General features: G+C 39.0%; 1 protein-coding gene across 1 annotated transcript in view; it reads right to left on the reverse strand.

Annotated features, from left to right (window-relative positions):
• wdr33 (WD repeat domain 33) overlaps positions 1-15,968 on the reverse strand; it is a 35,637-nt gene extending 19,669 nt beyond the window's left edge. Inside the window, exons 1-7 of the mRNA XM_084056764.1 lie at positions 15,780-15,968; positions 9,357-9,581; positions 8,880-8,948; positions 8,464-8,568; positions 7,743-7,838; positions 6,989-7,140; positions 2,572-2,669 (exon numbers count right to left, since the gene is read on the reverse strand). Of these exons, the coding sequence (XP_083912890.1) occupies positions 2,572-2,669; positions 6,989-7,140; positions 7,743-7,838; positions 8,464-8,568; positions 8,880-8,948; positions 9,357-9,560 (724 nt within the window). The 5' untranslated portion in view covers positions 9,561-9,581; positions 15,780-15,968. The remainder of the gene's footprint in view (positions 1-2,571; positions 2,670-6,988; positions 7,141-7,742; positions 7,839-8,463; positions 8,569-8,879; positions 8,949-9,356; positions 9,582-15,779) is intronic.
• Positions 15,969-16,736: the final 768 nt, after the last annotated feature.

Genomic DNA, 16,736 nt, shown 5'->3' on the forward strand with positions numbered 1-16,736 from the left:
CTCTTTGTTTAAGAACATGAATAAAATCAGCTTAAGGTCTCTCACTGTAGAAGATAAACATGTTTATTTGTTAAATCAACAGCTGTAAAAGTACAGGTCTAACTTCTGAACAATCACTTGAGTTAAGGGTGGCAAAAAAAATGTAATACATTTTACACTTTGTTCAATAACAGGATACATAATATCAGCTTTTCTGTTACTTCTGAAAACACTTTTTTAGCAGCATGAATTCCTAGAATTCTTTACACATTTTATTCTCTTTTTTATTCATTGAACCAGTCTTTATTTCATGTTCTATTTATTCAAACAAATTCATTTGTATTTAATATTGTTTTAATGCCTATAAATTATATTGACAAAGTAAAGAGTGCTATATGTGATGCACGCACTATAGAAATATTACTATAATTGGTTGAACAGCGCTCTGTACTTATTGCAGGAAATGGTGTTCAAATTAGGTTAATTTAAATGTATGGATTGATGTAAACAGAAAAACAAGTTACCTGGGAACGCATACTGGTTTCTAAGCAAACAGACAACCATTTGTTCTTTCATTTTAACATTTTAAATAAATATATAAATGCTGGATCCTGATGATATACCAATCAAGGAAAGTGTCACGGTGGCATCAACTCACATAGCGCCACTGTTAGGCAGAAACCTTGCATCTTCAGTCCATATTTCATCTTTTTCATGTTTTTTTCTTAGATTTATTAACAAATGAAAACTGTTAACATGCGCTGGTGACTGAATAACTATATTGGATCCATTTTGGTGTCTGTCACAGGTTCTTTTTTCCATTTCCTGAAAAGTAACAGTTATGGCCATACAAGGTTTCTGCACGACTGTTTTTTTTAAATCAGATATAAGCTAGTAATATTGTAGTGCAGTTTTACTAGTCCAAATGCATATATACTGCACCTATACACTCTATAAATGGTGCTCAGTTTAATATGTGGCTGGTAAATGTATTTAAAGCAGCAAACTTATTTTAATGAATACAACGTTATTTTAACCAATTTGTATGGTAGAGATAATTAATGCAATATTATATAACCAGTGCAGCTGCAGTGGGCGGAGGTGGTCTTCCTACTCTTCCATTTGAGACATTTGGACCCTTGTGTTAGGGGGGGAAATCCTACTGGGTGACAAGTAGTACTGCCTGACACTCATAAGCACACCATCTCCCCAGGCCTAATGAAACTTGCCAGTGACTTTGCCTTAAGTAAAAATGAGTAATTTCCTGATTGGTTCATAACTGGGTTATTACAACCAATCCCCTGAGTCCCTGTGTGTCTGGATAGCTAGATTACAGTTACAGATTACAGTAGTTCAGTGCTCCTGTTACAGTCGGTATGAGAGTACTAAACATCTATCTATTAGTATCACTGGACAGTGGCGAATTCCTACATTATAAAGATGCAGCGCTGCTTTCAGATGTTGAGTACATCAGTCAATTAGTGTCATCAATTAGTGTCTATCAACAGAAAATGGCTGCTTTGAAAGAGCACCTAGTTTGCTTTAGGGCAACTTCACCAATTTCTAACATAAATCCTATCATTCCATTGAGAGGACAATGTGGAAATCTGAAATAATATACGTCATCTATGACCAGAGAACAGCTTATTTTGTCAATTCCATTGATCTTGAGATCCGTTTTAAGTGAGTTCCCGGCTTTAGATTAACTGGTGCAGCCGCACATCAGTTTAATATTGCTGACACAAAGTACTCTATTCTGGCCGAGTTCCTGACCTCCATTGAGTACAAGAACCCTAGTGCAAAGTGTAATAATAAGGTACACAGTTCTGCTGGCAAGGCATCGGTCCGGCCAAAAGCTGTAAGGTCAATAGCATTTTGGTCCAATCCCAACAATTTCCTGAGAATAAGGATAAGCGTGCTTGGGGTTTTCCACACCACCTTGTTGATAGGTTATACCTAATTGTCAAAAAACTCATTAAAACATTTCTACTTATAATTTTTGTATCTTTAATACATTTTTACTGTCACTTATTATCGACTACCATCGTTTTCTATTATTCGTAACATTTGTAGTCATCTATCAAGCAACATTGCATTTGTATTTGAAGCACTTTGTATTCATGTTTGAATAAGTGCTATAAAAATACATCCGAGTGAATGAATGAAAAAAAAACTAGACTACCGTAATTTTCGCACTATAAGCCGCACCTGAATATAAGCCGCAGCAGCTAAATTGAATGATTTGTACATATATAAGCCGCACTGGACTATAAGCCGCGGGTGTAAAATCCCTAGATTTAGGAGGTCCCCTAGTGGCCGTTAGCTATAAAAATCCATAGATAAGCCGCACCGTTATATAAGCCGCAGGGTCGAAAAATGGGAAAAAAGTCGCGGCTTATAGTCCGGAATTTACGGTAGGTTTCTACATCCCTGAACACCCTCGTGTGTGTGTGTGTGTGTGTGTGTGTGTGTGTGTGTGTGTGTGTGTGTGTGTGTGTGTGATAGAGGAGTCTGAAGGTGAAGTGAAGTGAAATGCGGTGCAGTTGGTACATCAGCCACTGTCCCATCGATGGACAGACAGAGACAACATACCTCGGAGGATTCTCTCCTCGTGACATCGCATGAAGTCCCAGATGCGCACGGTGCCGTCGTCTGAGCAAGTGGCAAATTTATTATCCGTTGGTGAGAAACTGAAGACACAGGCAGGGGGGAAAGGCAGACAGTCAAACATTGCAGGAACACACAGGTAGACAGACTCCCAGGGACCACAGCTGGAGCTAATACAGACCACCATCAAGGACACAGGACACCACACAGCCAGCCGTCTCTCCTATTTGCTCAACAACGCAGTGATTTCCAGCTCGTGTCACAACGGGAATGACAGCTGTTCTCGGCACATGTCCACGACCCGGTCTGAACTTATCACAGCCTAGCTACAGAGCTCTATCCACTCTCTGATAAAAATGAGTAAAAGGTGTCTATAAACAGTATTTATCGAACAAAAAGATACCATCCAAAAACACAACTTCCCAAACACTAACCAAAAATGATTCTACCAATACTTCGAATGAGAGCAAGGAGGCAGGGAACTCGAATCGCTATTCCTGACTCGGTTCTTGGTACAAAAGACGAGCGTCAAAAAACAAATCAGACGAAGACCGACTAAGATTGATCAATATCCACCAAACCATCACTCCAATGTGTGTTTCCCGTCATGCAGTCCTAGACAAGGCATATTTCTGCAGCCATTCCGAAAAAGAACACTCAACTATACTGTGAGCTTGTATAAAATTAACAACTCTGAATCTAGACCTATTCTTGACCTAGCGAAAGCAACAGACAACCTCCCTGGCAAGTTCATTAACACGCTGGTATAATATCATTTAGATTTCATATCATCAATGTTGGGCAGAAACCTTCAATCTCCATGTTTCATCTATTTGTTTTCCTAAATTAATGCCCTATGCGTGTGGCATGGAAGTAAATAACTGATCCACAAAGTCACAAGGCATCGCAATGTGACGCATGGGCATGTAGGCTTGTCTATTTTAGCTATTGTTGAAAAAAGTTGGAAAATCTTCACCTTTAATGACATGACCAAGTTGAAAGTGCTTAAGTCTGTCTGTGGGTTTTTATTAATATTTAACTAATTAAAAGTATTAACAAGAGCTTGTGTGACTAAATAATAATGATATTGGATGCACTGGAACACAGGTTATTATTTCCATTGCCTGAAAAGTAATGTTTTTTGGCCATACAAGGTTTCCGCACAACAGCAGTGATATTAATCATCCAATTTGCAAACTTGTCAACATTACAAGCTACTGACAGTAACAAACACTTGAGCCAATACCCCCCCCCCCCCCCCCCAAAAAAAGCACAAGTCTAGACAGACCAAACAACTATTGCACCTATTTAAGAACTTCCAGAAAAGCTTCATAATGATCTCATTTTAAGGTGGCTTGCTGAGAGGGATGCCGTACAGATGGACCTGGTGGTTAAATGACATGGGACAATAGGCTCTATGCACAGCAGCCATATTGTGGAGACATTGACAGGTGTTACCAATGATACTAATGAAGGCTCTGTTCCATTCTGGTCAAACAGAGTCAGGGTGCTGTTATTGTGCATGTTGACTCACTGGAAAACACTGCTACACCAGTGGGTCTAAAGTTGAGGTTCCAAATGGCCCCTTACGGGTGTATAACTCTGAGAGTGTACAAATGGAACCAAATGGACCCGTAATCCAAATTCCATTTGGTTCCACTCTCAGAGTTATGGGGGTCGTGGACATTGAAAAATCAAACCACTGTGCTACACTAAATGGAACAGAGCCTTCATTAGTATCATTGGTAACACCTGTGAAGGAAGTGATACTATGGCTGCTGTGCATAGAGCCAATTCAACTTTGCGGGGGCTCTTTTTCTATGTTAATGGCACGGTGACGAATGGCAGAGGTCATGCAACAGCAACACAGGTCCCCCCCGAGCCACGACTTGAGCTGGTGAAGTTGTGATGACTTGACTGGCACTCTTAACCATTCCCCCATGCATCTCTTTAACCCATTAAGACCAGGAAAGCATCTGTGTCATTTTAGATTTCTTTTGATAGCACGGCACCGAATGCCGCGCTATGAGCTTGTAGATCTGCTATTTTTGAAAAATCGTTAAGATGTGCAAATCTTTGAAAAATATATATAGATTTTTAACTCAAATCTTTGCTTCTGGGGGTCCCTGGAACAACATATTTTGAGATGGGGGGGTCCGCGACCAAATTCATATAAGTTTGGGGGTCCTTGACATGAAAAACGTTTTAGAACCACTGATATTACAGCAAAATCTTAAGTTTTTTCAAAAAGAGATTTGTAGAATCTCCAGAAGCAAAGATTTGATTTAAAAATGTTCGCTTAAAAAAATACATATTCAAAGATTTGCAAAAAAAAAAAGAAAAAAATCGAAAAACAGCAGATTTACAAGCTCATATGAGCTTGTAGATCTGCTTTTTTTGAAAAGCCAAAGAAATCTAAAAATGACAGATCTGTCGGTCTGAATGGGTTAAATCACTTTCAACCTGGCATCCCCATCTTGGGCATACCACCATTTATAGGCAAAAAATGTCAAATAATGCAAAAGATGTTTTTCAATATTTCAGAAAATCGGCGAATAGTAGACCTGCAAGCTCGCTGCACGTCGCACCGTGACACAGGAGCTTGTAGATCGGCTAATTTTGCTATTCCTTGTCGATGTAACATTTTGCCATAGTCTGGAGAGCTCTGGAAAGCACGGTTCTCTATTAGGCACATAGACTTGTTCAGTATCCATCTAAGTAGTGTACATTACACAGTTGGATGAAAATCGTGAGAGAAGTCAGATTTTTTTGCTCAAGAAATAATGCTGGCAGTTTGTTACTGGACACATCCTATTCAGTTTGGACTGTGGTTCCACAAGGAGCCACTGTGGCATGTAAACAGGTCACAGTGAACCTACTGTGATTGAAGGACTATAACATTATGACATGACATTGGGCAGTATAGCCTAATTTTATTAACTTTTTTAACTACCACAATCACATAAATCAACTTTTATCTGAGGTTGTAGCAGTAACAACAGGGCAGATGGCTCCATCTGCAGGCCTTTCAGCGTAATGACAGGTGATCATGAAGCCAGGCAGAAATCCAATGCAGAGTAAAAAAATAAATAATCAACTACATGTGAACCGATAACAGGAGTCAAAACAAAGCATATTCTAAACTCTCAACAGCATCAGTTAAGCAAATGTTCATGTATTATCAGCTATGTATCACTACTGTTCTCCAAACATCAACCCCACACAGAATAACTCCTATGATCTACACTTATGAACGGGGGGAAAAACAAATTGAATAAAAAAAAGGCATCTTAAGAAGGTTTAATGAATAAGTAAAGCTTCTCATGTCACAGTCAATCAAAGTGAGTGGTGTCATTGAGAGCTAGTGTGCGATGACATTAGGATGTCTTACTGGGGGGTGGTTTTATCTCGTTACTAAACTTAAATCAAACTTTATTCAACATTCCCCTAAATTCCCTCAAAGATGACCACCTCAAAAAGGGCAGAAATCAAAACCAACTTTTATTATTGGATAAAGGCCACGTCCCCAAAAACAATAAATGTTAACATGGGGGAATAGGTTAGCGAAACGTTGTGTGCGTGGTGTGAACAGGACTGGCCAAAGCATTTAGTTTGTGTGCGACACTTCGGATCGTCAACGTCAGCTAGCCAACTGCTCTCACATCGAGAGACATGTTCAGCATTTTTTGTAAAGAAAAAAAAAAAAAGGATAACTTTATTTAAAAAACGGTGTCTAGGAGCAGTAGAATAGCAGAATGTAATGTTGAGGCCAAAGGAATACTTTGTTTTGAGACAGAGTGACTCCTGCATGTTCCAAACGGTTTCTATTGGATGTGTGAAGGAAAATACCCCCTGAGGAGTCGTTTCCATACCTCAGTAATATTCACTTTATTTTTCTTTATTATGGCAACCATCCTCTCCATTTTTATTGGTTGGTGCTAAAAATCCCTCTACTCAACTTTATTGGGTGTTAAGAAAAACTCTGGGCTTTACTTTATTGATCAATATCACATCCCTTCCACTCAATTTTATTGGTGAGACTGCACGACTCTGGGCCTACAACTGGAAACCAGTGGTTCTTTTTAACGTATGTGAAATGGAAGAATACATCACTTTATTCAACAAGAATAGCGTGAAAATCAACCTTTTCTGTACACAGCAATTATGTAGAGAGAAAAAACTTCATCAAGAGACAACGGTTCAGCAGCCACAAGAATAACAGCAATAAAAGAACACACAGCCACAGGAACCGCAAGAACAACGAACCCCTGTGGCTAGGCCTTGGCACTGCCGTAATAATAATATTAATAATAATAATATTAATAATAATAATAATGAGGGTGATAATAACAACCACATAAGACTTGGTTTAACTACAGAGAATGGTAGATGGGGTATAAACCTGGCTTCTCTAATGGCTTCCTTGTGTGCCTGGAACATCTTGACGTTGTTCATGTTGGACTGCCAGTATTTGACGTATCCTCCGTGGTCGGCCGTCAGCATCCACGTGTCGTTGTGAGACCAGGTCATCGCCCGCACGGGACTGTCATGGGCCTAGAGAACAGAGGACAGGAGAAGAGCAGCCTTGTGAGTTCTCTGTGTACCAGCTGAAACCAACGTGAAGTACCAGGGAATTACTTGAGCTGATCCAAATGGTGTGCATTACTAATTTTCAGAAAGAGGAGCAATGCATAACTAGGAAAGCTCTAATATACAACTATGTAACAGTGTAAGAGCTTGTTAAAGGGCCACATTGGAGATGTATAACCTGAATCATATCGTTCCATTGTGAGGACACATTGGAAATTGAACATCCCAGTGCATTCCGTGTCCTGAGATTGTCCTAAAAAAAACGATTGGACGCGTCTGCCAGCCTACATAAAACATGTCTGCTCTCTGCCAGAGAATGTGATTTGCATACTCTATGATGGCATGGAGGCCGAGCTCTCGAGACACAGACATCACTGGGAAGTTCGGTAACATTTTATATGTCCTCCTGTTATATGCTGATAGTGGCAAAATGGACACCAATTGAGCCAATTAGACTCACCGTTTGAAATGATAGCTGAATCTACTAAAATCACACATTCCTCACAAATATGGTGCACTGACTTTCTATGTAGGAGGCTAGGAGCCCAACATTTCTTCACGTTTACCTGTAAAATGGTCTCAAAGTTGAACGTGAGTCCGTTCCATAGGGTGAACTCCCCACTGGACGCCCCAGTGACAAGACGGCGACCTTCGGGTGTCCACTAGGAGAGGAGGAAGAGGAGGGTACCAGAGAAAGAGAAGAGAGATCCAATTCATCATTATCCAGTCGGTACGAGTCAATTAAAACAATGGATTTAGAAATGAGCTTCTGCATTGTGAGCTTGTAGGGGGGGGGGGGGGGGGGGGGGTGGTTGGAAGGGTCAGTTCTGAAAGTCCTGTCAAGTTAAAATCTACAGTACTGAGTGATCGCTATGCAATGTGTGCCTTAACGGTCACATGACCGGATCACTGCGCAGGTTCTTTGCAGTTTGAGTAACAAAGGTGTTGTCCATGATAATTACTATAATTTAATCTGATCAATTTGCCCTTTATTGTTTGTAATGATGGTGATGTCTAGAATCAAGCTAACGGCACCATTACAGTCATACCAATCCACTCTGGTATAAGGGAATCAGCTAAATAACTTTACATACATGTTAACATATGAACCCTTATGACAAAGACAGGATGATGTATATAAAGACCTACCCTTATGACAAAGACTACAATATATAAAAATACCTACCCTTGTGAAACAGACAGCATAATATACAGTATGTAAAGTCATCTCTTTATGACACAGACAGCATAATAAATATATATATATACATAGAGAGAAAGACCTACCCGTATGACAAAAACAGGACATTTGACTTTGTTGGTGGAGGTTCTGACAAACTTTGTGGTGACAGCGTTCATAGGGTTGTTGAGCATCCCGGCTGGGGGGACCAACTGTAGGGACAGACACAGACTTCAGACTGCTTTATCAAACACTACAGGACTGCAATTCCCAGAACACATTGAGATTAGGCTCATATGTTTTCCATTTAAATTCAAACTATCCAGTTTGAACTAGTACGAATGTGTCATACTGGAGAAAGGGAAAGCTTTTTGAGGTCTACCGCCAACAGTGGCTGAATACCAGCACTTGGCTGGTGGCTAGTGTTAATTTCCTAATGATGCAAATATAGAATGCCTTTCAAAGATTGTCCACTTAAGACAAGACAGAGTTCATTTTCGTTTCATGTAAATACTGTACTCACATCATTATAACATGCTGCATCAGGCTGGATGGCACGGAAATCTCGATGGTCTCGCTGCCACAACCGGTTCTGTGGTGAACAAATAATGAACAAATACCTTAAGACCAGGGATCAGAATGCCTGGCCATTGATTTGAACCTGTGCTGCAAAAATCTTAAGTACAGGTTTAGTGTAAAAAAAACATTTTAAAAGCATATTCATTGTAAAGCATTCTCAAAAATGAAGTCCAAGCGTATTATGTATCAAATGCACTACATGGCATGCGACAAAACATATATAAAATGAAAAATAATATAAAATAAGTCACAAATGACAACTCAAGCGTCTTTGAGTACTTAGAAAAGCTCTATATAAATCCCAGATATTATTATTATTGTTGTTATAAATAATAGGTGATACTGCGTCTGACCATTCTCATCACCATTCCAAAGCACACTTCACATTTAGACTACAACAGGAAAGACATAGGATCAGTACCTGCAGGTATCTGATGACAGAAGGGTTATAGTCGATGGTCTTGCGGTTGACAGCCTTCCTCATGCGTTTCCCATCAAAAGTGAGCTGCTGCATGGCCTGCTGCTGGGCAAAGTCAGGCCGCTTGTAGAAGAGCTGCCGGGGAGCCTGGTGCTGGAAACGCGGCATGTGGAAGAACCGCGGCGGGGATGTGATATCTGTCGCCATGGTGACCGCTGGCTGAATCCCCTATGGCAACCAGAAGGACCGTTTAGATTAGAAAAGAGCATGATAAATTATTATAATAGGACGGAATATAAACATGTAATATTGTGTCCATACAACGAAAGCACAATCAGACAGCAGGGGACATAAGTAAAGTACATCACAGACTAGTCGAACGTTCCAGTTGTTTGTTTTTCCATAATCAAGTACAACTCATGGTGAAGAATCAGCAATGGTTCAAGTTAAGAGGTCAACAGAGGATTATGCTTAATTTATGATCCAACATATATGATGTCACAGGCCGAAAATAGACACTATACAAGCTCACAAGGCACTGGTCATACGATGCGTTGTGAGCGTGTAGATTGGCTATTTTCGGCACGCGTCAACATTGTACGAAGACGTATGAAGCAGGCTTAAACAAAGTCAGGTTGTCAGTTAAGTTGACTTTACAGTGACAAAATCAATTTCCATACAGTAGGCCTACAACCAAGTGCTTTGCGATTGATAAAAATGTATGCTATTCATATTATCAAACAATTAATACAATTAGAGAATGTAAGACAACAAATGCAAAATATAACAATATCACAATAAAATCCCAAACGTACAGAGGGGATTGATCTGACAATGCTCAGTTATAAAATCCCATTAGGCTACATTTTATACCAATGTCTGAAGCACGTTATTTTTGTTGTGCATGTTTCCCAAACTAGAATAAGATCCTCTGCCTTCTAGAACAAAATTCACACATTGCAGTAAGTCATTGCAGTAAGTCTTTCGATAAGATAATGACTTCAGATCTGTTACAAGACATCAAAAGTATCAAATGTCCCACTGTATATGAGGCAAATAATGTCATCTCACTGTTTGCTTCCACAACTTCACTATTACCAGATCATTTCTTTATATAAAAAAGTAAACTAAGTATAAAGTTTTAGGCTCAAGTTCAGCCATCCATATTCACATGCTTGTTTGTACTGTGTGATACTGCCACTGATATCAACTGAGCCACACCTAGTGTTGTTCAAAGGTTGTTTACAGAACTGATATGGCCAAAAATAATGCTCAGGAGAAGCCTAGCATGCCAGACTCACTGCGTTACAAAACAAAGGTTTGAGCACAGAAGATCAGGGTTTCACACAGTATTAAATGGGGGCTGCTTGAACTATGACATTACCCACAATGAACTCTATCAGTGCCTGCTTTCACTTGATAACAATTGAATCAAATATACAGGGTAAACCGACAATATAAAACAACCTTGTAAGAGTGAACCAGATGTTGACTCTTACAAGGTTGTTTAGATTGTCGGTTTACTGCTTTCACAATTTTCTATTACAAATAAGACTCGTATACAATGCAAATCCATAAGTCAAAAGCTAGAACCACAAATGAAAAGGAACATGCCAGCCTAGAGGAATGCCTTACTTTAGTATTAAAAACACATCACATTTAAATTCAGACCTACCAGGAAAGATTCTACATGGAACATTTCTGGATGGAGTTTAGTAATTGTTAGTTCATAATGGAATATTCTTATCTGGAGATTTTAGACTCTATTCATATCTTTTTTTCCCTCCCCAGACAAAACCTTATCACTGGGATCACTCTATGAGGTTTGGAATTAAGTACTTTTTAGTAGGCTCCTGTGAGCATTCATTAACACTACTACAACCCAACAGGGATTAAAACCATTTCTCTCAAAGTGGCATGGAAGAATCTCACTTAATTAAAAAAAAGATTTCATTTGCAGACCACCTTTCGTACAGAAACTGCATTTCAAGGTGCTTTACTGACCATCTGTACCACTTTCAGCAAGAATGATATTTAGTGAGGCCTTTCAGCTACTTTGAGAGCATTTAACCCTGGCACCTCTATTTTGGGCATTGTAGGTGAATATCGTTAAAGGTTTCAAAACATTTTGATAATAATGGTTTAATAGGGCTTATGTTGTTAGTTCCAGAGACCCTTATCTATATTATAAATATAAAAATTGTCGCGGTGAGGTGGAAAACTTGCATGTCCATTGCATGGGGGGGGGGGGCTGTGTGCCAATGATCCAATGTAGTCATTTAGTTTTTGTTAATACTTCATACTTTTCAACTGTTAAAAATGTATAAAACCCAAAGGTAGAGTTAACCATTTAAAGATAAAATAGCCGATCTACAAGATCACAACGTGATTCTTTGTGTGCTTGTAGATATTTTCTCTAATTTTGCGTGATACTGTCATACGAAGAAGTAGGGGTTGAATTAATTTACAAAGAAACATGAATAAAGAGTTGACATTTGGAAATAAGAGGTTTCTGCCCAACAGCACAGATATACTGCATATATGTTCAGTCAGTGAGACAGATAAAACATTTTAACCATGTGAAGAAGCAATGTTTGATGTTTCAAATTTAAAGACCCATACACTTAGTAGAGGAGGTTACGGCAAATTAACAAACAGTCCTAAAGTTGAATGACTCCATTTTGTTACATTTGTAAACATGAATATACACTGTGGGTTATTAATCATATAGCCATTTGCCAACACATGACCTTATTTCCCAAACACATTGATTCCATCATGGCGTGTTGTGTGTTAAAAGCTATACTTCATTGTACGAAGAATAGTGGAAAACAGCCGATCTGCATGTTACGCACTGTGAGCGTGTAGATCTGCTATTTTTGCTATTTTACACCAGGTTGTAAGTGGTTAAAGTACATGATTCAGTTACAATGCTAAAGAAAACCACCACCGTAGTAATAAAACTTTTTTATCTTGATCACTTAGTTAATCCCTATACTTTGTGACTGGTGAATAGGGGACATAGTTGATCTACAGGCTGAGCTCATCTGCTACTTTCACATTTTGAGGGAAATCTTTCATAAAATTTCACCTGTGGCATGACCAAAATAGGGATGGCAGGTTTAATATGCTTAAAAAGGTCCTCAAAGACTGAATTAATGTACTAAAGCACACATTCTCACATCAATCCGTATTGCGTTAGGAGAAATAAAATGGAATACATTTCATTGGAAACATTTTTGTTGTTACTCCTAATACAATATGGAGAGAATGTGTCACACATCAAAATTAGTAGCCTGGTTGTGAATTTAATCAAATACAACAACTTGGCATAAAGGTGCCAGGTAGGTTTGCAGTGTGCAGTAAGAAATTACACTGCATCACAAAGGTAAACCCAGAGCCTTATAAGAGAGTTACGTCACTAGCATAGACTCCCATTGTAAGAAAGGAATGTGGAAATGGGTCTATCTGAATCCAATGTTTGGAACTACAGCCCATAGCAGCCCGCTTTGCGGCGAGATCAAAGCGTGACGTGACTCTCTCTTATACGGCTCTGGGTAAACCGAAGACTGGAAATCAAATAGAATCCATTCAAACACTATTGTGATTTTGGAAGATGGTGCATCAAAAGTACCACTTTCAACTTGGCATCCTTAATTTGGGCATGTCATAGGTGAGCAATGAGCATAAAAAAAAGAAAGAAAATGAAAGCAGCCTATCTACAGTACAAGCTCACAATGTGGCGCATCCCAACACGGTGTGAGCTTGTACATCAGTTATATTCGCTGGCCTAAGTGGTCAAAGTGACAGCCAATATAAAAGTTTAATCACAACATGTGAGTAAACATTTGGGGCCTGCTGAGAAGGACCTCTCAAGTAATACAAAATAATATTTAGCCTATATTTTAAATACGCAACCTAAAAGTTCAGAGACTTTCTGGGGACCAGTAATTGGCACCAGGGTGGGAAATAAGCCACCGGCAGCCACCTGCATTCAGACAGTGGCTGATGAGCTCCTCGTGCAAAAATGTTGGAAGTTAGCCAGACATACATCAGAGGCTATTTTACTTAATTAAAATGACACAGATGCGTTCCCTGTCTAAAATGATTAATATTTCTTTGGCTATTTTTTTTTATCGTGGATTTTTTTTTGCAAATCTTTTAATGTATACATACATATTTGTATATGTTTTAAAGCGAACATATTTTACTTTGATCTGGCCTTCTGGCGGTCCCTGCAACAACATATTTTGAGATGGGGGTCCGTGGCTAAATGCATAATATGTTGGGGGTCCTTGACATGGAATAGTTGGATCACTGATATAGCAACAATACAGTTGGGATTTAGAAAACATTTTTAAATGCATTTGGCTTCAGTTTGTGGTCTTTGATGCCAAGTATTGAGCTGCCCCATATCATCCCTGAGAGAAAACTGATTAGACAGCACCAAATCCTTCACAACAAAGCATGACAACATACTGTACAATCAATCACCAATGCAATAATCAAGACATAGAAAATGCATTGTTACATCAAACAGTGACACGTTTAAGGTACAGTAAACAGTATCACTTTGAGAAACAATTAGTTCCAGAAACAATGCACAAAGACTATCATTTGAACATGATCAGGAAGTTAAATCATTCTTTCCATCCCGATTAGGAAGGGAAACAATTTAACATACAATTTCAATGTTACTTATACACAGTGAAATTCAATGGACCTAGAGCCCACTTGTGTTTATTACGTTGCTGTGTAATGTAACCCAACTAGTAATTCGTAAACTACATTGTATGATCGGTGTTCTGCTCAGTGTGACTAGTGTGTTAACTAGTGAAAATTTGACTGCCCACACCAAGCACTGAGAATATAAATACTTTGGCATCCACTTGAGTTAGAACGACTTTTAAAAGGATATATTCATAGTTATTGTGCTCGGTGTCAGACAGTCAATTAGGGTATTTATTTACCTAAAGCCAATACTAGTGCAAGTTACAGTATGTTCCCACAACGCACTGCAACATTAGGATGTTCAGTCTGGCTGTTTTGGCTCCAGCACAACAGTGGTTATCTAAACAGCCTCTCCTTGGCCTACATGTGCATTTAAAGCTGCAAACCGTAACTTATGTTAATGAATAAATCGTTATTGTAGCCAATCTACATGGCAGAAATTAAGATAATACAATAGAACTAGAACATCTGCAGTGGTTGGAGGTGGTCTCCATATATCCTTCCATTGAGAAATGTAGACCCTGGTCTCAGATAGGACACCTACTGTTTGACAAGTGCAGTACTGTAGTACTGCCTGAAGCTCATAATGCTTCTTGCATGAGCTGTGCAAGTTTGGTTTTCCACGTGGAGTTCGAATCCCCCCCCCCCCCCCCCCCGGGGGTAGGCTGTAAAAAGTTACAGGTTGCAGCTTAATAAATAAATGAACAGCCCCCCAAATTAAGTGTTAATCTAATGATGTGTCCCATAGGGCTATGGTTTACAATGTCTTGTTTTAACTAAAACAGGTCTGTAACTCTGTCTGTAAGGCTGTGCAAATGGACCCTTATGGCATTGGTTCTCAAAGTGGGGTCCGGGGGTCCCCAGGGGTCATGGGGGGGGGATACCAGGGGGTCCCCAGCGAAAGTAGTTAATGTATCATCACAATCATTTAAACCACTTTATGCATGTATACTTTGTCCATTAAAAAATAGCAGATCTACAAGCTCACAGCGCGCTGCAAGATTGTACATCTGCAATTTTTGGGAATATTTCTGAAACATGAGCAGATTTGAAATAATCTCTTTTGAGGTCCCTGACACGAAACATTTCCATTTAAACAAGCTTATGGCATTGGTGCAGTGCTTATACACAAGCTTAGTGCTTTATGAGACTTGCAGTTTAGTAGACCTTGTATTGTGAATGTATACTTCCACTGTTGTTCTCATGTCTTACTAAATAAAGTACATCAATCAATCAATCAGATGGGGGGCTCCACGGCCAAAAACATCAATTTGGGGGTCCTTGACACAACAAAAAGTTTGAGAACCACTGCCTTACGGGTCCTTTTGTTTCCATTTATACAGCCTCAAGAGTTTAGACTTTAACGTTTCTCTTCCTTCACCACCATGTTGTAGCTGATGCTAACATGTTTTAGCCCCGTGTGTGTGTATGTGTGTGTGTAGCTAGCATTAGCATGTAGCTAAACCAGGATTGGGGGGAAAGGAAAAGCCCATTTAACCGAACCCAACGACACCGTGGACCGGAGAGGAGACCCCGTGTAAAGCCACTTAACCCCTACATTAACCCCGGGGTCGGTATAGAACCCTGGGTCGGTTCCGTGTTTTGTTTTTGTTCAGTTTTATAAATGGCGGCCCCGGTTGGAAGAAGTGTCATTTATACAACAACAACGCGCTTGCTAAGATTACAACAACTCACCAACAATATTCCAATGCAGAGTTTTAGCTAATAATTAGCAAGATACGTTCTTCTTTCTTTTAAACAGATATTCGTATGATTATTTTTTTTGAAGAACAACCATATAAAAGTCAGTGTTATAATTTATTTGTCACTTTCTAGCCACCCGCCGCTATGGACTCCATGTCGACGCTTCCTCCTCGATGCTTCTTGTCCTCACTAAGCGCAATGCATCATGGGACTTTATGTTCTTTGCTATTTTTTTTTCTTTTTTTTTGACCGTACGTCTGGCAACAGCGTGAGAGCGTCATGACGTCCTGACGTCTACTACAGGAAATGTAGTTTTCTTCTTCAAAGTGAACAATGGCATAATATGTCAAATATACATAAGGTGTGTCATGGTAAAAATATAAATAAATTTGGCAGAAATGCATCTTGTGCAAGTAGAGAACCATTTGCAGCAGATAAAGACTCATAGTGCCACGTGCAGAAACCAGACATCACGGGTGAACATTATTTTCTTTATTATCGCAATGAAGAAACATATAAAACATATAAACTAACAAAGATAACACTCATAATCATCAACACATATATAGACTGTATGAGACTAAGAAAAATGGCACAACTCTTACAAAAAATAGGTAAATACATATATATATATATATATATATATATTAAACAAGCAATATTAATATATATTATATTTACATTATTATTATATATTATTTAAGAAAATAGCCTACATCAATTCATAAAGGTACAGGGAAATTCTTCAAATAGGCTATCACTCCGTTATTAAGGCATAATAACAAACAGATAATAACAAGGGGGTGGGTTTAGTTATGTTCTATGTTCTTCCACGAGTTACGTCAAGTTGCTATTGTTGCACAACAGGAATTTTCCATAAACAATACTAACTGGTTGTAAATGTTTGGTGCAATTTTAACGTCTACTCTGGCTTTTGTTAAAATGGAG

This window comes from Gymnoscopelus microlampas (assembly GCF_963454915.1).
Source record: "Gymnoscopelus microlampas genome assembly, chromosome: 5".
Classification (NCBI taxonomy): Eukaryota; Metazoa; Chordata; class Actinopteri; order Myctophiformes; family Myctophidae; genus Gymnoscopelus; species Gymnoscopelus microlampas.